Source organism: Trachurus japonicus, chromosome 13, assembly GCF_045865225.1.
Source record: "Trachurus japonicus isolate A0001 chromosome 13, Traja_1.0".
Lineage (NCBI taxonomy): Eukaryota > Metazoa > Chordata > Actinopteri > Carangiformes > Carangidae > Trachurus > Trachurus japonicus.
Window position 1 is genome coordinate 9,197,482 of NC_140919.1, and position 15,373 is coordinate 9,212,854.

Genomic DNA, 15,373 nt, shown 5'->3' on the forward strand with positions numbered 1-15,373 from the left:
GAGGTAACAATTATGCCAGCAAGGGGAGAGATGCCTTTTTCTTTTTCAATAAATCTTTATTGACAATTATATTTTCAGTACAAAGGCAGTTATTAATGTACATACGAACATCAGGGGAGATGCAGGTTCATGATGTTCAACAGCGTTAACAGCTCAGAGGTTGTTATGGTGATGCACAGGGTTTAAATTTCAGGGGAGAGACATATAAATTCAATAATTGGACACAAAATTAGGATCGCCCTCGAGTGCAGGATGAGTCATCAAACATCTGAAAGAGTTTTACAGAAGAAATACATCGATTTTTATGTAAAAAGAAAAAATTGAGAAAGAAGATAATAACTTTCGGACATGACTTTGGCAAATATGAACAGATTACTTTTACAACAGTTAAAGCTGGAAAAATAAATGTTTCATTTCATGGGACCTTTAACACTTTGTGTGTATGTGACACTGAAGATCCACTGGCCAAAGCTCTGCCTCTGGACAAAGGATGAAACAGAGATGAACTCAGTGAGACATGGCTTTTGCTGTCATTTTTGCTGTGTTTACATTAATATTAAAATTCCATGAGCAGTTACACATTATACAAATATTCATAATAAAACTATACACACTGTATCTATATCTATGTAGAGTACATGGACCCACCACTACCCTTCAAACCCTGAGAGATCAGATTACATTAAGAAAGAAATTCAGAATAATACAGAGACATAAATCATATTAAGAAGTCACAAAGATATTTTCACATTCAAACTGTTTTTTCATGTTCCAGACAATATCTGTGGTAAATAGTCAGAGGCTCAAACACAGGAATTCACATGTGATCAGATTCAGACTCAGTCAGGAACTTTCTAGCTCCAGTGACCTTGTTTTGTTTAAGTATCATAATAATTATAATAATAATAGTACATTTTATTTATAGGCACCTTTCAGGACTCTCAAGGTCACCTTAAAATAAGAACAATTAAAAGTACAAATAGTAAAACAATGAAGCAAACAATAATGAAACAACAACAATAAAACAATACGGCAACAGTCGCATCATCACAGTTTAAAACTTGGTTCATCTGTTTCTACAGAACTTCACTTTGCACTCATTTCCCTGTTCAACAACATGTCATCAGGTTCTTCAACATATTAAACAACTGCAGTGATTATAATATATCATGTGTAGAAGAACTCTAATGGAAGGACGTATTAATATACATATACAAATAGAAAAGTAGTCTTGGACCAGTCTTTCATCAGCCGGAGAGACTGGGACAGAGACAAGAACCAGTTTTTCTTCTGGAGAATTTCAGTCTTTCCTTTGGACTTTCTAAGTTAAATCTCTCGTCAGCCTTCATCACTGACAGTCTCATGACCAGTTTCACTGTCTCTGTCTTTTCTTAAAGCTTTAAAACAAACTGGAAGGAATTATAAACTGAATCAGCCCAGAGACTGATGCCAAAGTAAATCAATATGTAAAAACGAATACTACCATTGTTAAAGAAAGAGGAAGAATTTTGTGAGTGAGAGACAGTGACAGACATGTAGAGACTGAAAAGAACAGTGAGAAGGTTTCTGTGACAGGAGGAGACTCTGATTCACTAAAACAAAGACAGTGAAGAATCAGACTGCCAGAGTCTAAACCCAGGATACAGAGGTTGAGTGAAGGTGGTGTTGAAGGTGTAGATGTGGATCAGTGAGTCAGAGGAGACTCTGTAGAAGGACAGAGAGCCAGCAGGACAGTCCACATACACTGCTACTCTGTTAGAGATAGAGGAGGAGATGTCTTTCCCGCTGTTATTGTGACTGACACTGTAACCAGCATCAGAGCAATACAGACTCCAGGACTGATCGTTCCATCCAAACAAACGGTTTCTTCTGTTTCCTTTCCTTTTGATTCCTCTGTAACTCACTGATATATCAATCCCTCCTTTCCACTCGACCTCCCAGTAACAGCGACCAGTCAGACCAGTTGAACACAGCAGCTGACGCCAGTAGTCAAATCTGTCTGGATGATCAGGATATGACTGATCTTCCTCCACATATGTTGCCTTCCTATTGTTGTCAGACAGTTTGATCTTTGTATTCACTGTGTTTGTGTCGATTGTGAGTTGACACGAATCTGATGGAGAAAACGAGACACAGCTGCAGTTATTGATCATGTGATCAGTTATTGACAGTTTGATGAAGACTCATGACTTCAGTGATGTGACAGTGTGAAGATGGTTGAATGTGCTGCTTTGTTTCCATGAATCCAAGTAAAAACACACTTACACTTCTTCAGACCTGGTGTCAACCATGGGACTCCAGCAGGCTCCACCCTGAAAGGAGGAGGGGGGTCAGAGCAGCACCTTCTCTGTCAGCATGTACACATGGACATTACATGGCTCTGACACACACACTGTTTTATCACTGTGTTCACATGGAGGCTTGCATGTATGGATGAACATTGAGCACAGAGAAGAAGGAGCTGGAGTCTTTATCTTGTGATGATACAGAGCAGGAGGAGACGAGGAGGAAGCACTTCATCATGTGTTTTCTCCATGTGATGTCACTTCAATGTGAGACACACTCTTTCACTCTCTGGCTCTCAAGCTGCACGTATTCACAGGAATTTCAACTCTTGACTTGCTCGAAGTAAACAATTTTTTTCCACAGACAGTGTCAGATGGCTACTCATACATGCTTGAAGTAAATAAACTTCTCGGTGCATGTTTGAGTAGCCGTCTGACGCTGTCTATGGAAAAAAATTGCGGCTTTGAGGGATGTAAACAGCCTAAGCAGCGGAACTTGCATCCGCTCGCTCCCATTCATCGCTGCCGTGGCGATATTCCAGCTCCTCCTCTATCAGACAGTGTGTGTGACTGCAGCAGCCTCTCCATACCTGAGCGAGTCCAGTCTCCAGTCTGGATCCTCCAGTCCAGCAGACAGCAGCTCCGCTCCTGAGGCTCCTGGATGATTGTAGCTCAGGTCCAGCTCTCTCAGATGGGAGGGGTTGGAGCTCAGAGCTGAGGCCAGAGAAGCACAGCCTTTCTCTGTGATCAGACATCCTGACAGACTGAACACACACAACGACACACAGGAACCCTCTGTCAACACCTGCTGCTGTTTTCAAGAGTCATCAGATAAACAGCTGGAGGGATCCTCACCTGAGAGTCTCCAGCCTACAGTGTGGACTCTCCAGTCCACCAGACAGCAGCTTCACTCCTGAGTCCTGCAGGTTGTTGTTACTCAGGTCCAGGTGCCTCAGACTAGAGGACTGGGAGCTGAGGACTGAGGACAGAGCTTCACAGCTTCTCTCTGAGAGGTTACAGCCGCTCAGTCTGAAGGGATGATCATGAGGAAATAAAGAAGAAATTAATTTAGTTTCTGTCCTGTTGTTTTTGTCTGTCCTGAAGTGTTTTTATATAATGGAATTATAATAAATCCAACTATCTCTACACTTACAGAGCTTTGTTAGAGGCTTTGACCACTGGCAGCAGCCTCAGAAGAGCCTCCTCTGAAGCAGAGTATTTCTTCAGATCAAACTCGTCCAGATCTTCTTCTGATGACAGTAAGATGAAGACCAGAGCCGACCATTGAGCAGGAGACAATTTATCTTTGGAGAGACGTCCTGATCTCAGGGACTGTTGGATCTCCTCCACTAGAGAACGATCATTTAGTTCATTCAGACAGTGGAACAGGTTGATGCTTCTCTCTGCAGACAGAGTCTCTTCAATCTTCTTCTTGATGTACTGGACTGTTTCCTGATTGGGCCAATAGTCACTCCCTGTCTGTGTCATCAGACCTCGTAGGAGATTCTGATTGGTCTCCAGTGAAAGACCCAGGAGGAAGCGGAGGAACAAGTCCAGGTGTCCATTTGGACTCTGTAAGGCCTTGTCCACAGCACTCTGGTAGAAGTTTGTCTCTGCAGATTTGACTCCTGTTGTTTCAGTCTTCTTGGAGGTTGTTTGTTGTTGTGACATCAGGTTGAGTCCAGAGTTGATGAAGGTCACATGAACATGAAGAGCAGCCAGAAACTCCTGAACACTCAGATGGATGAAGCAGAACACCTTGTCCTGGTACAGGCCTCTTTCCTCTTTAAAGATCTGTGTGAACACTCCTGAGTACACTGAGGCTGCTCTGATATCGATGCCACACTCTGTCAGGTCTGATTCATAGAAGATCAGGTTTCCTTTCTGCAGCTGCTCAAAAGCCAGTTTTCCCAGAGACTCAATCATCTCCCTGCTCTCTGGACTCCAGTGTGGATCTGTCTCAGCTCCTCCATCATACTTGACCTTCTTCAGTTTTAGATGAACCACCAGGAAGTGGATGTACATCTCAGTCAGGGTCTTGGGCAGCTCTCCTCCCTCTCTGGTCGTCAACAGCTCCTCCAGAACTGTAGCAGTGATCCAGCAGAAGACTGGGATATGGCACATGATGTGGAGGCTTCGTGATCTCTTGATGTGGGAGATGATATTTCTGGCCTGCTGCTTATCTCTGAACCTCTTCCTGAAGTACTCCTCCTTCTGTGGGTCAGTGAACCCTCTGACCTCTGTCACCATGTCAACACACTGAGGAGGGATCTGATTGGCTGCTGCAGGTCGTGTGGTTATCCAGAGGCGAGCAGAGGGAAGCAGTTTCCCCCTGATGAGGTTGGTCAGCAGCACGTTGACTGAGGTGGACTCTGTCACATCAGTCAGGATCTCAGTGTTGTGGAAGTCCAGAGGAAGTCGACACTCGTCCAGACCGTCAAAGATGAAGACGACCTGGAACTGATCAAACCTGCAGATTCCTGCTTCTTTGGTTCCAGAGAAGAAGTGATGAACAAGTTCCACCAAGCTCAACTTCTTCTCTTTGAGCACATTCAGCTCTCTGAAGGTGAAGGGAAATGTGAAGTGTATGTCCTGGTTGTCTTTGTCTTCAGCCCAGTCCAGAGTGAACTTCTGTGTTAAGACTGTTTTCCCAATGCCAGCCACTCCCTTTGTCATCACTGTTCTGATTGGTCGGTCTCTTCCAGGTGGGGCTTTAAAGATGTCTTCTTGTCTGATGGTTGTTTCTGGTCTGTCTGGTTTCCTGGACGCTGTTTCAATCTGTCTGACCTCATGTTCATCATTGACCTCTCCAGTCCCTCCCTCTGTGATGTAGAGCTCTGTGTAGATCTGGTTCAGAAGGGTTGGGTTTCCTGCTTTAGAGATCCCCTCAAACACACACTGGAACTTCTTCTTCAGGGCAGATTTGAGTCCACAAACTGGAGCAACATATTCTGAATGAAAACACAAGATATAAGATCAATAAGAAAATATAGCATTGTAATTCCTCTAAATAACGACTATATGTTTCCCTCCATGTGTCGTTGTCAGTAAACATCTCATTTGTCCGTCATGTTGAATCTTTAGAGAAATCCTCTTACTGCTCTGCAGACACTCAGCCAGCTCCTCCTGCTTCATCCTCCTCAGGAAGTTCACTGTGATCTTCACTAATGCCTCTCTGCTGCTTCTCCTCTGCGCTTCATCCTCACCGTCCAACACTTCCACATCCTCCCTCTGACTCCCTGAGCATTCTGAGTGATCTGGACTCAGATCCTTGTGGATCTTCTTCAGCTCGTTCTTGACAAAAGTGACCATGTTCTCCTCCAGCAGCTGGAACAGAAACTCTATGAGTGACAGCATCAAACTAAAACCATGAAGCCAAACATCAGATCCATGTTGGACAGACTGACAATCCACTCGTGTCAAAGTGCAGCATGGAGATGATGGTGAACACAACAGATGTAACAGCAGCTGTTGGACATGAACTCACCATAAATATGGAGTCCAGGTGTGTTTGATGCTGCTGGGCAGACTGACCACTGGGAACCTCTGAGCTCTCCTGGTCCACTCTGTGGAGGAATCAGTGTCAAGTGAACATCAGTACAGAGAGATAATACAAGATGGACTTTATATGTCTCCTGAGGACGTTCACAAAGCACGTGCTGACATATTTCCTGTTGCTATTGGGCTGCACTGTGACCATCACTGAATATTAACACAGATGTTCAGACATGGACTCTTTACTGCAGCTGGACAATGTGTGTCTGAGTTATGACTCAGATTTTATGGAGAAGTCTTTCTGACTGTAAATTCTGACCTTTGACCTGTGGTCTGGCTCTGACGTCCCCCACACAGTTTCTTAGAGGGGCGGGCTCCCTCCTCTCTGTCCTCACACTGATCCATGCTGCTGAGGTCACATCCACATCAGCTCACACACACTTTGTAGCTTCACCTGCAGAGGAAACACACATCATTCATCTGCACAGCAGCTCACATGCCCATCATGTCTCCAGCTGCTCCTCCACTGATTGGCTCCTCTTCTCTGCTTCATATCAATCAGTACGTTTACATGACACTTGAAAAAACCGAATTATTGCCTTAATCCGACTATAACTGGACAACTGAAGTGCATGTAAACACCTTAGTCCGACTGAAATCGGAGTTGAGAACTCCGATTAAGACACCCAGATAATGCGATTGGAATTCGATTTTCTCCGTCATGTATACACCTTAGTCGGAGTATAACTGGACAATGCATGTGCGCATGCTCCACAACCGCAGAGACGGCACCAAGTGGAGCAGAGAAGCCGCCCGTCAGCGCCAGTTCAATGCATTTCACACAGCGCGACCAGCAAGAGTGTTTTATTAAAAAAAAAAAAGAGAGAGAGAGAGGAAAAAAGGAAGCCCGCGTATCCTATTCTCAGCGCGAATCCGTCCCAGACTGGCGCGTCTGGTCAGGAACTGCAGTTGAGAATTTATTATTAAGTTTACTACGTTGTTTATATTCAGTTTTTTACGAGGTGACAGAAAAGTCAACAGGACAGGAGGCGTATTAACCCACTGAAGCAACGGGTGACGCCGCATGAGGGGGCGGACCCCGTCAGTTATTCGATTTTCTCAGTTGCATGTATATTGAGACAAGGACAGAAGTCCGACTTGACGCCAAAATCGAATTTTGAGCATAGCTCGATTAAGCTCTGCATGTAAACGTACTGAGTGTCAGCTGAATGCAGTCACACAGCAGTGAGGAAGAGGAAGCTGCCATCAGCTGCTGTACTTCTACTATCAGTCCACTAGATGGCGTCATGAAGCTGCAGTGAAGTGAAGAGCAGCCCAGCCACTGGATCAAAAAGCTACAGCTGATTATTACACACACAACAACTGGGTCTCAGCTTATTTCACCTTAGAGCTCCACTATCACAACATTCAGTCATTTCACTCACACTGGAAATTCAAAGAGAGAAAAACACTCTCCATCTGCCACTGACACTGTGGCGCAGCCAGCGCAGTGCAAGTTTCGACCAGCCTGGCGCACGGTCGGTTTGGCAGATTGGTAGACTGCGGTGCACCGAGATGGGTGTGGCGGTGCAGTAGGGGGAGGTGTCACAGATTCAGCTTGGTGTAGTGGAAGTTTCGTGCCAAAAAGTAGCGCCGAGGGTGTGCCGAAAGCTCGCCACCTCCAACCTGGTCTACTCTCGGCGCAAGGCGAAGCGCAGCCGGCGCAGTGGTAGATTGGCTGACTGACGTTTCTGTGCGCACACGTCACCAAGACCTCACAGGCAGGTTTCCACAGTTCCAGGCAAATTTAAATACAATACATATTTACAACAAACACTATTTAATGTGACTAATGGAATCAACACGTGGATTTATATTGTCCCATGAGAGAGAGAGAGAGAGAGAGAGAGATCCTTTACGCTGAGATGCTCCTGATTTCATCCCTGTCCGCATGGTTTGTTTATATTGTGATTAGTGTACATCTCATCTTTCTTACACAGGGTTTAAATACTAAATGTGAGTTTCTTTATTAGTTGTTTTTTTTACACTGGGCAACAGTTCTCAATGTATCAGGTCAAACCTGATTAACGGTAGCCTATTAGTAAACTCATTATTCGGTCACTCTGAGCTCGGACCTCCCGGACCAAAACACCTATTTCCTCCTGGGAGAGGTTCGGCCTCTGGCGTCGCTGTCTCCTCCGTCCATGTCGAAGTATAAAATGACATGCTCATCACCCGCGGCGCAGTTAAAGGTGAGGAGAGGAGCTCATTTGATTGGTGAAGAATCGGCTGTGTTAATCCCACTTCACGCCTTTCTCTCCTCTTTCTCACTCCCGCCTTCTCTCCTCCCTCTTCGCCATTTGCACCGGTAGGAGGGACGAGGGGCGTGCCTGCGCCGGCCTGCACCGGACTGCGCCGTGCACCAAACTTGCAAAATGCACCTGCGCTGCGCCTAGACTGCACCTCGTCTACAAAACTAGGGCCCATTGTCTCTGTCCATCCATTCATTGTCTGCTCCATCAAATGTCAGAAAATACAGACATGATGAGTTCAAGTTCAAGTCCTCTCAGTCTGAGGCCATGTCTTCAAATGTCTCGTTTAGTCACAGCAACAATCAAAGAGACAAAAAATATTCAGTTACAAGGAAATCTTCCATTTTTGGGGCTGAAAACCTAAAATTACTGCTTGGAAAATGTTGATTGAGGACAAAAAAAAATCTTTAATAGTGTGTTTATGAGCTCATCAGGTGTTTTTAATCTACAAAGTGCTCTATAAATAACATGAGCTGCAGTACAAGAAGGAAGTAGCACAACAGGAAATACTCAAGGAAAGTAGCTGCAAGTACCACAGAACTGCACTGCACTGAATGTACTCAGTTACTGTGAGAAATCTCATTCTGAACATTGATCGAACACTGTCAAATAAGTAATCAATAAAGTGTCAGGATTCAGCCTCAGAACAACACAAGATCTTCCAATATTGATCAGTGATAGACAATAACAGTCAGTATCAATCAGTAACAATCAGTAATGATCACCGATAGGCAGTAACAGTCAGTATTGATCAGTGATAGGCAATAACAGCTTCTGCTCTTATTCCAGCACTTCTACTTACAAAATCCACACAACATGGCAGACACGGTTCTGTCGGTCCAGACTTTACAGTTACAGCTCTGACTCAACTACAGTAACATTATAATAACACAACAACAACAACACAACGACAAGTTGAAGGGCAGAGAACTCAGGTAATGACAGGTGTTAACGAGGAAAACATTCAAACTGTTCACCTTACCTTCCCAGGAGAAAATAAACTGCATCACAACAACTGTTGGTTCAAAGTGAAACTACAAACAGGAAACGGGGGAGGGTGGTTTACCTCTGTTCAAACTCTGTGCCCTCTCTGTTACCTTCCACCTTCTGTCACTACTATACACCAGCATCATTTAATCCATCCTACTGTACTGTTCATCCTGTTTTTACAACATGTTGTCCATCACCAACAGGAACAAACTGACAAAAATCACACACACCGCATCTAAAACCGCTGATCATCGCACACCCAACCTCACCAAACTCAACCTCAGAGCAGTCACACGCCTGGGACAGACAATACCAAACGACCCCACTCATCCTCTCCACCCACACTTCACACTGCTGCCATCTGGTCGCAGGTACAGGACTTGATGGCGACAATTCTTGCCTCATATGGTCGGAATGACAGTATTTTAAAAAAAAAAAGTAACATCCTGCCATTCCGACAATTCCTTTAAAAGCCTATTTTTTCCCAAAAAACATTTTGCACTATTGATATGCTGGCACAAGATAGCAGTTTGCCCTTGGCCAGTGCATCTTCACATTAAAACACACAAATTGGTCATGAAAAGGGTTAAAGGACAATTCCAGGCGAATTCAACTCGGGGGTGTATTTTCATATCATTTTAGGTCTAAAAGAATGAATCTGAAGATTTTCAGTTTAATCGCTCCTGTTTTGCGGTAGTTGCGTCTGTCCCCGCGTTGCTACGGCAGCAATGAATGGGAGTGGATGTAAGTTCCGCTGTTTAGGCTGTTTACAGCCCTCAAAGCCGCAATTTTTTTCCACAGACAGCATCAGATGGCTACTCAAACATGCACCGAGAAGTTTATTTACTTCAAGCAAGCCGACATGTTTGTAAAACTCGATCTAATTCAAAGTCTCCCGGAGTCTCGCGCGAGACCCAGTTGCCGTGCTCGGTGTGTTCAGGAGCAGTGGGAAAAGCTACCGTTTGTGTCATAAACACAGGAATATCAACTCTTTACTTGGTTCAAGGAAAAAAAACTTCTCGGCGCATGTTTGAGTAGCCATCTGACGCTGTCTGTGGAAAAAAATGTACACTTCAAGCAAGTAAAGAGTTGATATTCCTGTGTTTATGACACAAGCGGTAGCTCCTACTGCGCCTGAATACACCAGCACTGCAACTTCGGGCTCGCGCGAGACTCCGGGAGACTTTGAATTAGATCTAGTTTTACAAACATGTCGGCTTGCTTGAAGTAAATAAACTTCTCGGTGCATGTTTGAGTAGCCATCTGATGCTGTCTGTGGAAAAAAATTGCGGCTTTGAGGGCTGTAAACAGCCTAAGCAGCGGAACTTACATCCACTCCCATTCATTGCTGCCGTAGCGATGCACGGACAGACGCAACTACCGCAAAACAGGAGCAATTAAACTGAAAATCTTCAGATTCATTCTTTTAGACCTAAAATGATATGAAAATACAGCCCTGAGTTGAATTCGCCTGGAATTGTCCTTTAAGCAGACGTTATTAAAGCCTCAGATTTTACGTGATTTTAAAGCAGAGGAACTCCACAACCACGCAAACCAACTCTAATAATCTATTATCAAAATCTCCTGAAATGTCAAATATCAAAATACAAGTAGTAATGTAACTCGGGCGAGTCTGAAACATGTTAGATTCATGTCTGAATCTCAAGGAACACTGAACACTGTAAACAGAAACTCAGTGTCAGTGACCTGTCACGGGATGGAGCCATTTTGGTCCATGTTTGCAGCCTTTTTTTTCCTGGATTAAAATTTCTAAAGCTGCAACAAGTGGCATCGGAGTGTGTGATTGAAAACCAATGCGGTCTGCTTCCTGTTCAAGGCATCTCGTCCTTCGGATGCAGAGACTTTGTGTTTATTAATTAAGCTTTCACTGACTGCATCACATCTGTACACATGTCTTAAAACATGAAAAAATGTCCCATGGGGAAATTCTAGACAATAACAGTCAATATCAATCAGTAACAATCAATAACAATCAGTAACAATCAGTAATGATCACATGGGCAGTAACAGTCAGTATTGATCAGTGATAGGCAGTAACAGCTTCTGCTCTTCTTCCAGCACTTCCACCGACAACATGATGGACACAGATCTGTCAGTCCAGACTTTACAATTACAGCTCTGACTCAGCTACAGTAACATTATAATAACACAACAACAACACAACGACAAGTTGAAGGGCAGAGAACTCAGGTAAGGACAGGTGTTAACGAGCAAAACATTCAGACTGTTCACCTTACCTTCCCAGTAGAAAATAAACTGCGCAACAACAACTGTTGGTTCAAAGTGAAACTACAAACAGGAAACGGGGGAGGGTGGTTTACCTCTCTTTGCCCTCTCTGTTATCCCTGTCACTACTATACACCAGCATCATTTAATCCATCCTACTGTACTGTTCATCTTGTTTTTACAACTCACTGTCCATCACCAACAGGAACAAACTGACAAAAATCACATACACCGCATCTAAAACCGCTGATCATCGCACACCCAACCTCACCAAACTCAACCTCAGAGCATTCACACGCCTGGGACAGACAATACCAAACGACCCCACTCATCCTCTCCACCCACACTTCACACTGCTGCCGTCTGGTCGCAGGTACAGGACTTGGTGGCGACAATTCTTGCCTCATATGGTCGGAATGACAGTATTTAAAAAAAAAAAAAAGGAACATCCTGCCATTCCGACAATTCCTTTAAAAGCCTATTTTTTCCCAAAAAACATTTTGCACTATTGATATGCTGGCACAAGATAGCAGTTTGCCCTTGGCCAGTGCATCTTCACATTAAAACACACAAATTGGTCATGAAAAGGGTTAATCAGACGTTATTAAAGCCTCAGATTTTACGTGATTTTAAAGCAGAGGAACTCCACAACCATGCAACCCAACTCTAATAATCTATTATCAAAATCTCCTGAAATGTCAAATATCAAAATACAAGTAGTAATGTAACTCGGGCGAGTCTGAAACATGTTAGATTCATGTCTGAATCTCAAGGAACACTGAACACTGTAAACAGAAACTCAGTGTCAGTGACCTGTCACGGGCTGGAGCCGTTTTGGTCCATGTTTGCAGCCTTTTTTTTCCTGGATTAAAATTTCTAAAGCTGCAACAAGTGGCATCGGAGTGTGTGATGAAAACCAACATGGTCTGCTTCCTGTTCAAGGCATCTCCTCCTTCGGATGCAGAGACTTTGTGTTTATTAATTAAGCTTTCACTGACTGCATCACATCTGTACACATGTCTTAAAACATGAAAAAATGTCCCATGGGGAAATTCTAGACAATAACAGTCAATATCAATCAGTAACAATCAATAACAATCAGTAACAATCAGTAATGATCACATGGGCAGTAACAGTCAGTATTGATCAGTGATAGGCAGTAACAGCTTCTGCTCTTCTTCCAGCGCTTCCACCGACAACATGATGGACACAGTTCTGTCAGTCCAGACTTTACAATTACAGCTCTGACTCAGCTACAGTAACATTATAATAACACAACAACAACACAACGACAAGTTGAAGGGCAGAGAACTCAGGTAATGACAGGTGTTAACGAGGAAAACATTCAGACTGTTCACCTTACCTTCCCAGTAGAAAATAAACTGCGCCACAACAACTGTTGGTTCAAAGTGAAACTACAAACAGGAAACGGGGGAGGGTGGTTTACCTCTCTTTGCCCTCTCTGTTATCCCTGTCACTACTATACACCAGCATCATTTAATCCATCCTACTGTACTGTTCATCTTGTTTTTACAACTCACTGTCCATCACCAACAAGAACAAACTGACAAAAATCACATACACTGCATCTAAAACCGCTGATCATCGCACACCCAACCTCACCAAACTCAACCTCAGAGCATTCACACGCCTGGGACAGACAATACCAAACGACCCCACTCATCTTCTCCACCCACACTTCACACTGCTGCCATCTGGTCGCAGGTACAGGACTTGGTGGCGACAATTCTTGCCTCATATGGTCGGAATGACAGTATTTCTTTTAAAAAATGTAACATCCTGCCATTCCGACAATTCCTTTAAAAGCCTATTTTTTCCCAAAAAACATTTTTGCACTATTGATATGCTGGCACAAGATAGCAGTTTTCCCTTGTCCAGTGCATCTTCACATTAAAACACAAATTGGTCATGAAAAGGGTTAAGCAGACGTTATTAAAGCCTCAGATTTTACGTGATTTTAAAGCAGAGGAACTCCACAACCACGCAAACCAACTCTAATAATCTATTATCAAAATCTCCTGAAATGTCAAATATCAAAATACAAGTAGTAATGTAACTCGGGCGAGTCTGAAACATGTTAGATTCATATTTGAATCTCAGGGATCACTGACTGTAAACAGAAACACCAGTGACCCGTCACAGGATGGAGCCGTTTTGGTCCATGTTTGCAACCTTTTTTTTTTCCTGGATTAAAATTTCTAAAGCTGCAACAAGTGGCATCGGAGTGTGTGATTGAAAACCAATGCGGTCTGCTTCCCGTTCAAGGCATCTCCTCCTTCGGATGCAGAGACTTTGTGTTTATTAATTAAGCTTTCACTGACTGCATCACATCTGTACACATGTCTTAAAACATGAAAAATGCATGAACAGGAGCCGGACCCTCTACGCGCATTGTCGGTATGGTGGGACGAGGTTGTTGGAATGGTGGGAAGTTTGCGTGTCGGAATAGCGGTATTTCGGAATGGTTGGTATGTCGAAATGGCAATATGTCGGAATGACAGCATGTAACCCTCCTGAGTGTGTCACAAGTGTTTGGTTGTCTGGTGTGTGTACATTCACATGTTGCTTAGTGTTGGTGATGTTTCTGTTTTTGATTATGTATTCATGTTGATCAGTGTTTTGCTTTTTGTGAAAATAAATTTCCCCATGGGACAATAAAGGCATTCTAGATAGAATGCCTTTATTGTCCCATAGGGAAATTCTAGACAACAACAGTCAGTATCAATCAGTAACAATCAATAACAATCAGTAACAATCAGTAATGATAACCAATAGGCAGTAACAGTCAGTATTGATCAGTGATAGGCAGTAACAGCTTCTGCTCTTATTCCAGCGCTTCCACCGACAACATCCACACAACATGACAAACACGGTTCTGTTGGTCCAGACTTTACAGTTACAGCTCTGATTCAGCTACAGTAACATTATAGTAACACAACAACAACAACATAACGACAAGTTGAAGGGCAGAGAACTCAGGTAACGACAGGTGTTAATGAGGAAAACATTCAAACTGTTCACCTTACCTTCCCAGGAGAAAATAAACTGCGACACAACAACTGTTGGTTCAAAGTGAAACTACAAACAGGAAACGGGGGAGGGTGGTTTACCTCTGTTCAAACTCTGTATTTACAACTCGCTGTCCATCACCAACAGGAACAAACTGACAAAAATCACACACACCGCATCTAAAACTACTGATCATCGCACACCCAACCTCAGAGCAGTCAGACGCCTGGGACAGACAATACCAAACGACCCCACTCATCCTCTCCACCCACACTTCACACTGCTGCCGTCTGGTAGCAGGTATAGGACTCTGAAATGGCGACGGGTACGCCTCAACAAAAGCTTTGTCCCGTCTACCATCTCTGCACTCAATAACCTCCCCCAATATCCCTGCATGGACCCAGCCCTTCTGAGTGTCACAAGTGTTTGGTTGCCTGGTGTGTGTATATTCACAATCACATGTTACTCACTGTTGGTGATGTTTCTGTTTTTGATTATGTATTCAGGAAGCGAGGGGTCAGGAGGAGTAGCCTCGCGTCACAACTCCTCCCGTTGGTAAGCCTCAGCCTGTACCCTCTTTTTCAGTTGGGCCTCCTTCTCTTAATTTATTGTGCCAAACCTTGTCATTTAAAAAAAATACAATTTTGTATGTGATATTGAACTCCGTCTCCTGCCCTCCCTGAGTGAATGAACCTGAGTGTCCTTTAGTAGGTGATAGTTAACCTTAAGTTCGGGTCCTTGGGCCCTAACCCAAGTTGGCATTGTTGGCAACAGACCTAGTACATAACATAGTAATAACCCCCGTGTCGGCACAGTAATATAGCGCCATGTTATACTAGAGGAGGTGACGTTGTCCTGAGTATCAGCACAATATCAGGTAGGAGGTAGGCTACAAGGCTGGGGTCTGTATTGTATAGACATTTCACATGAAAAAAGAAAGAAATCAGTGGATGAAGTCAGTGTAATTCCTCCTTTTCTTTTTGCATGTATTTCACATTAAGCTGTTGTTCTGGT

The 15,373-nt window shown here is 43.7% G+C and overlaps 1 protein-coding gene across 1 annotated transcript; it reads right to left on the reverse strand.

Annotated features, from left to right (window-relative positions):
• Positions 1-165: 165 nt before the first annotated feature.
• On the reverse strand, positions 166-5,985 carry LOC146975411 (protein NLRC3-like). The gene is made up of 8 exons (XM_085796631.1): positions 5,942-5,985; positions 5,773-5,851; positions 5,384-5,612; positions 3,439-5,236; positions 3,141-3,314; positions 2,876-3,049; positions 2,266-2,312; positions 166-2,113 (listed from the first exon to the last, which is right to left on the reverse strand). Exons 1-8 carry the CDS (start codon positions 5,983-5,985, stop codon positions 1,593-1,595), a joined length of 3,066 nt encoding a protein of 1,021 aa, XP_085652757.1. The 3' UTR covers positions 166-1,592.
• Between the last annotated feature and the right edge of the window lie 9,388 nt (positions 5,986-15,373).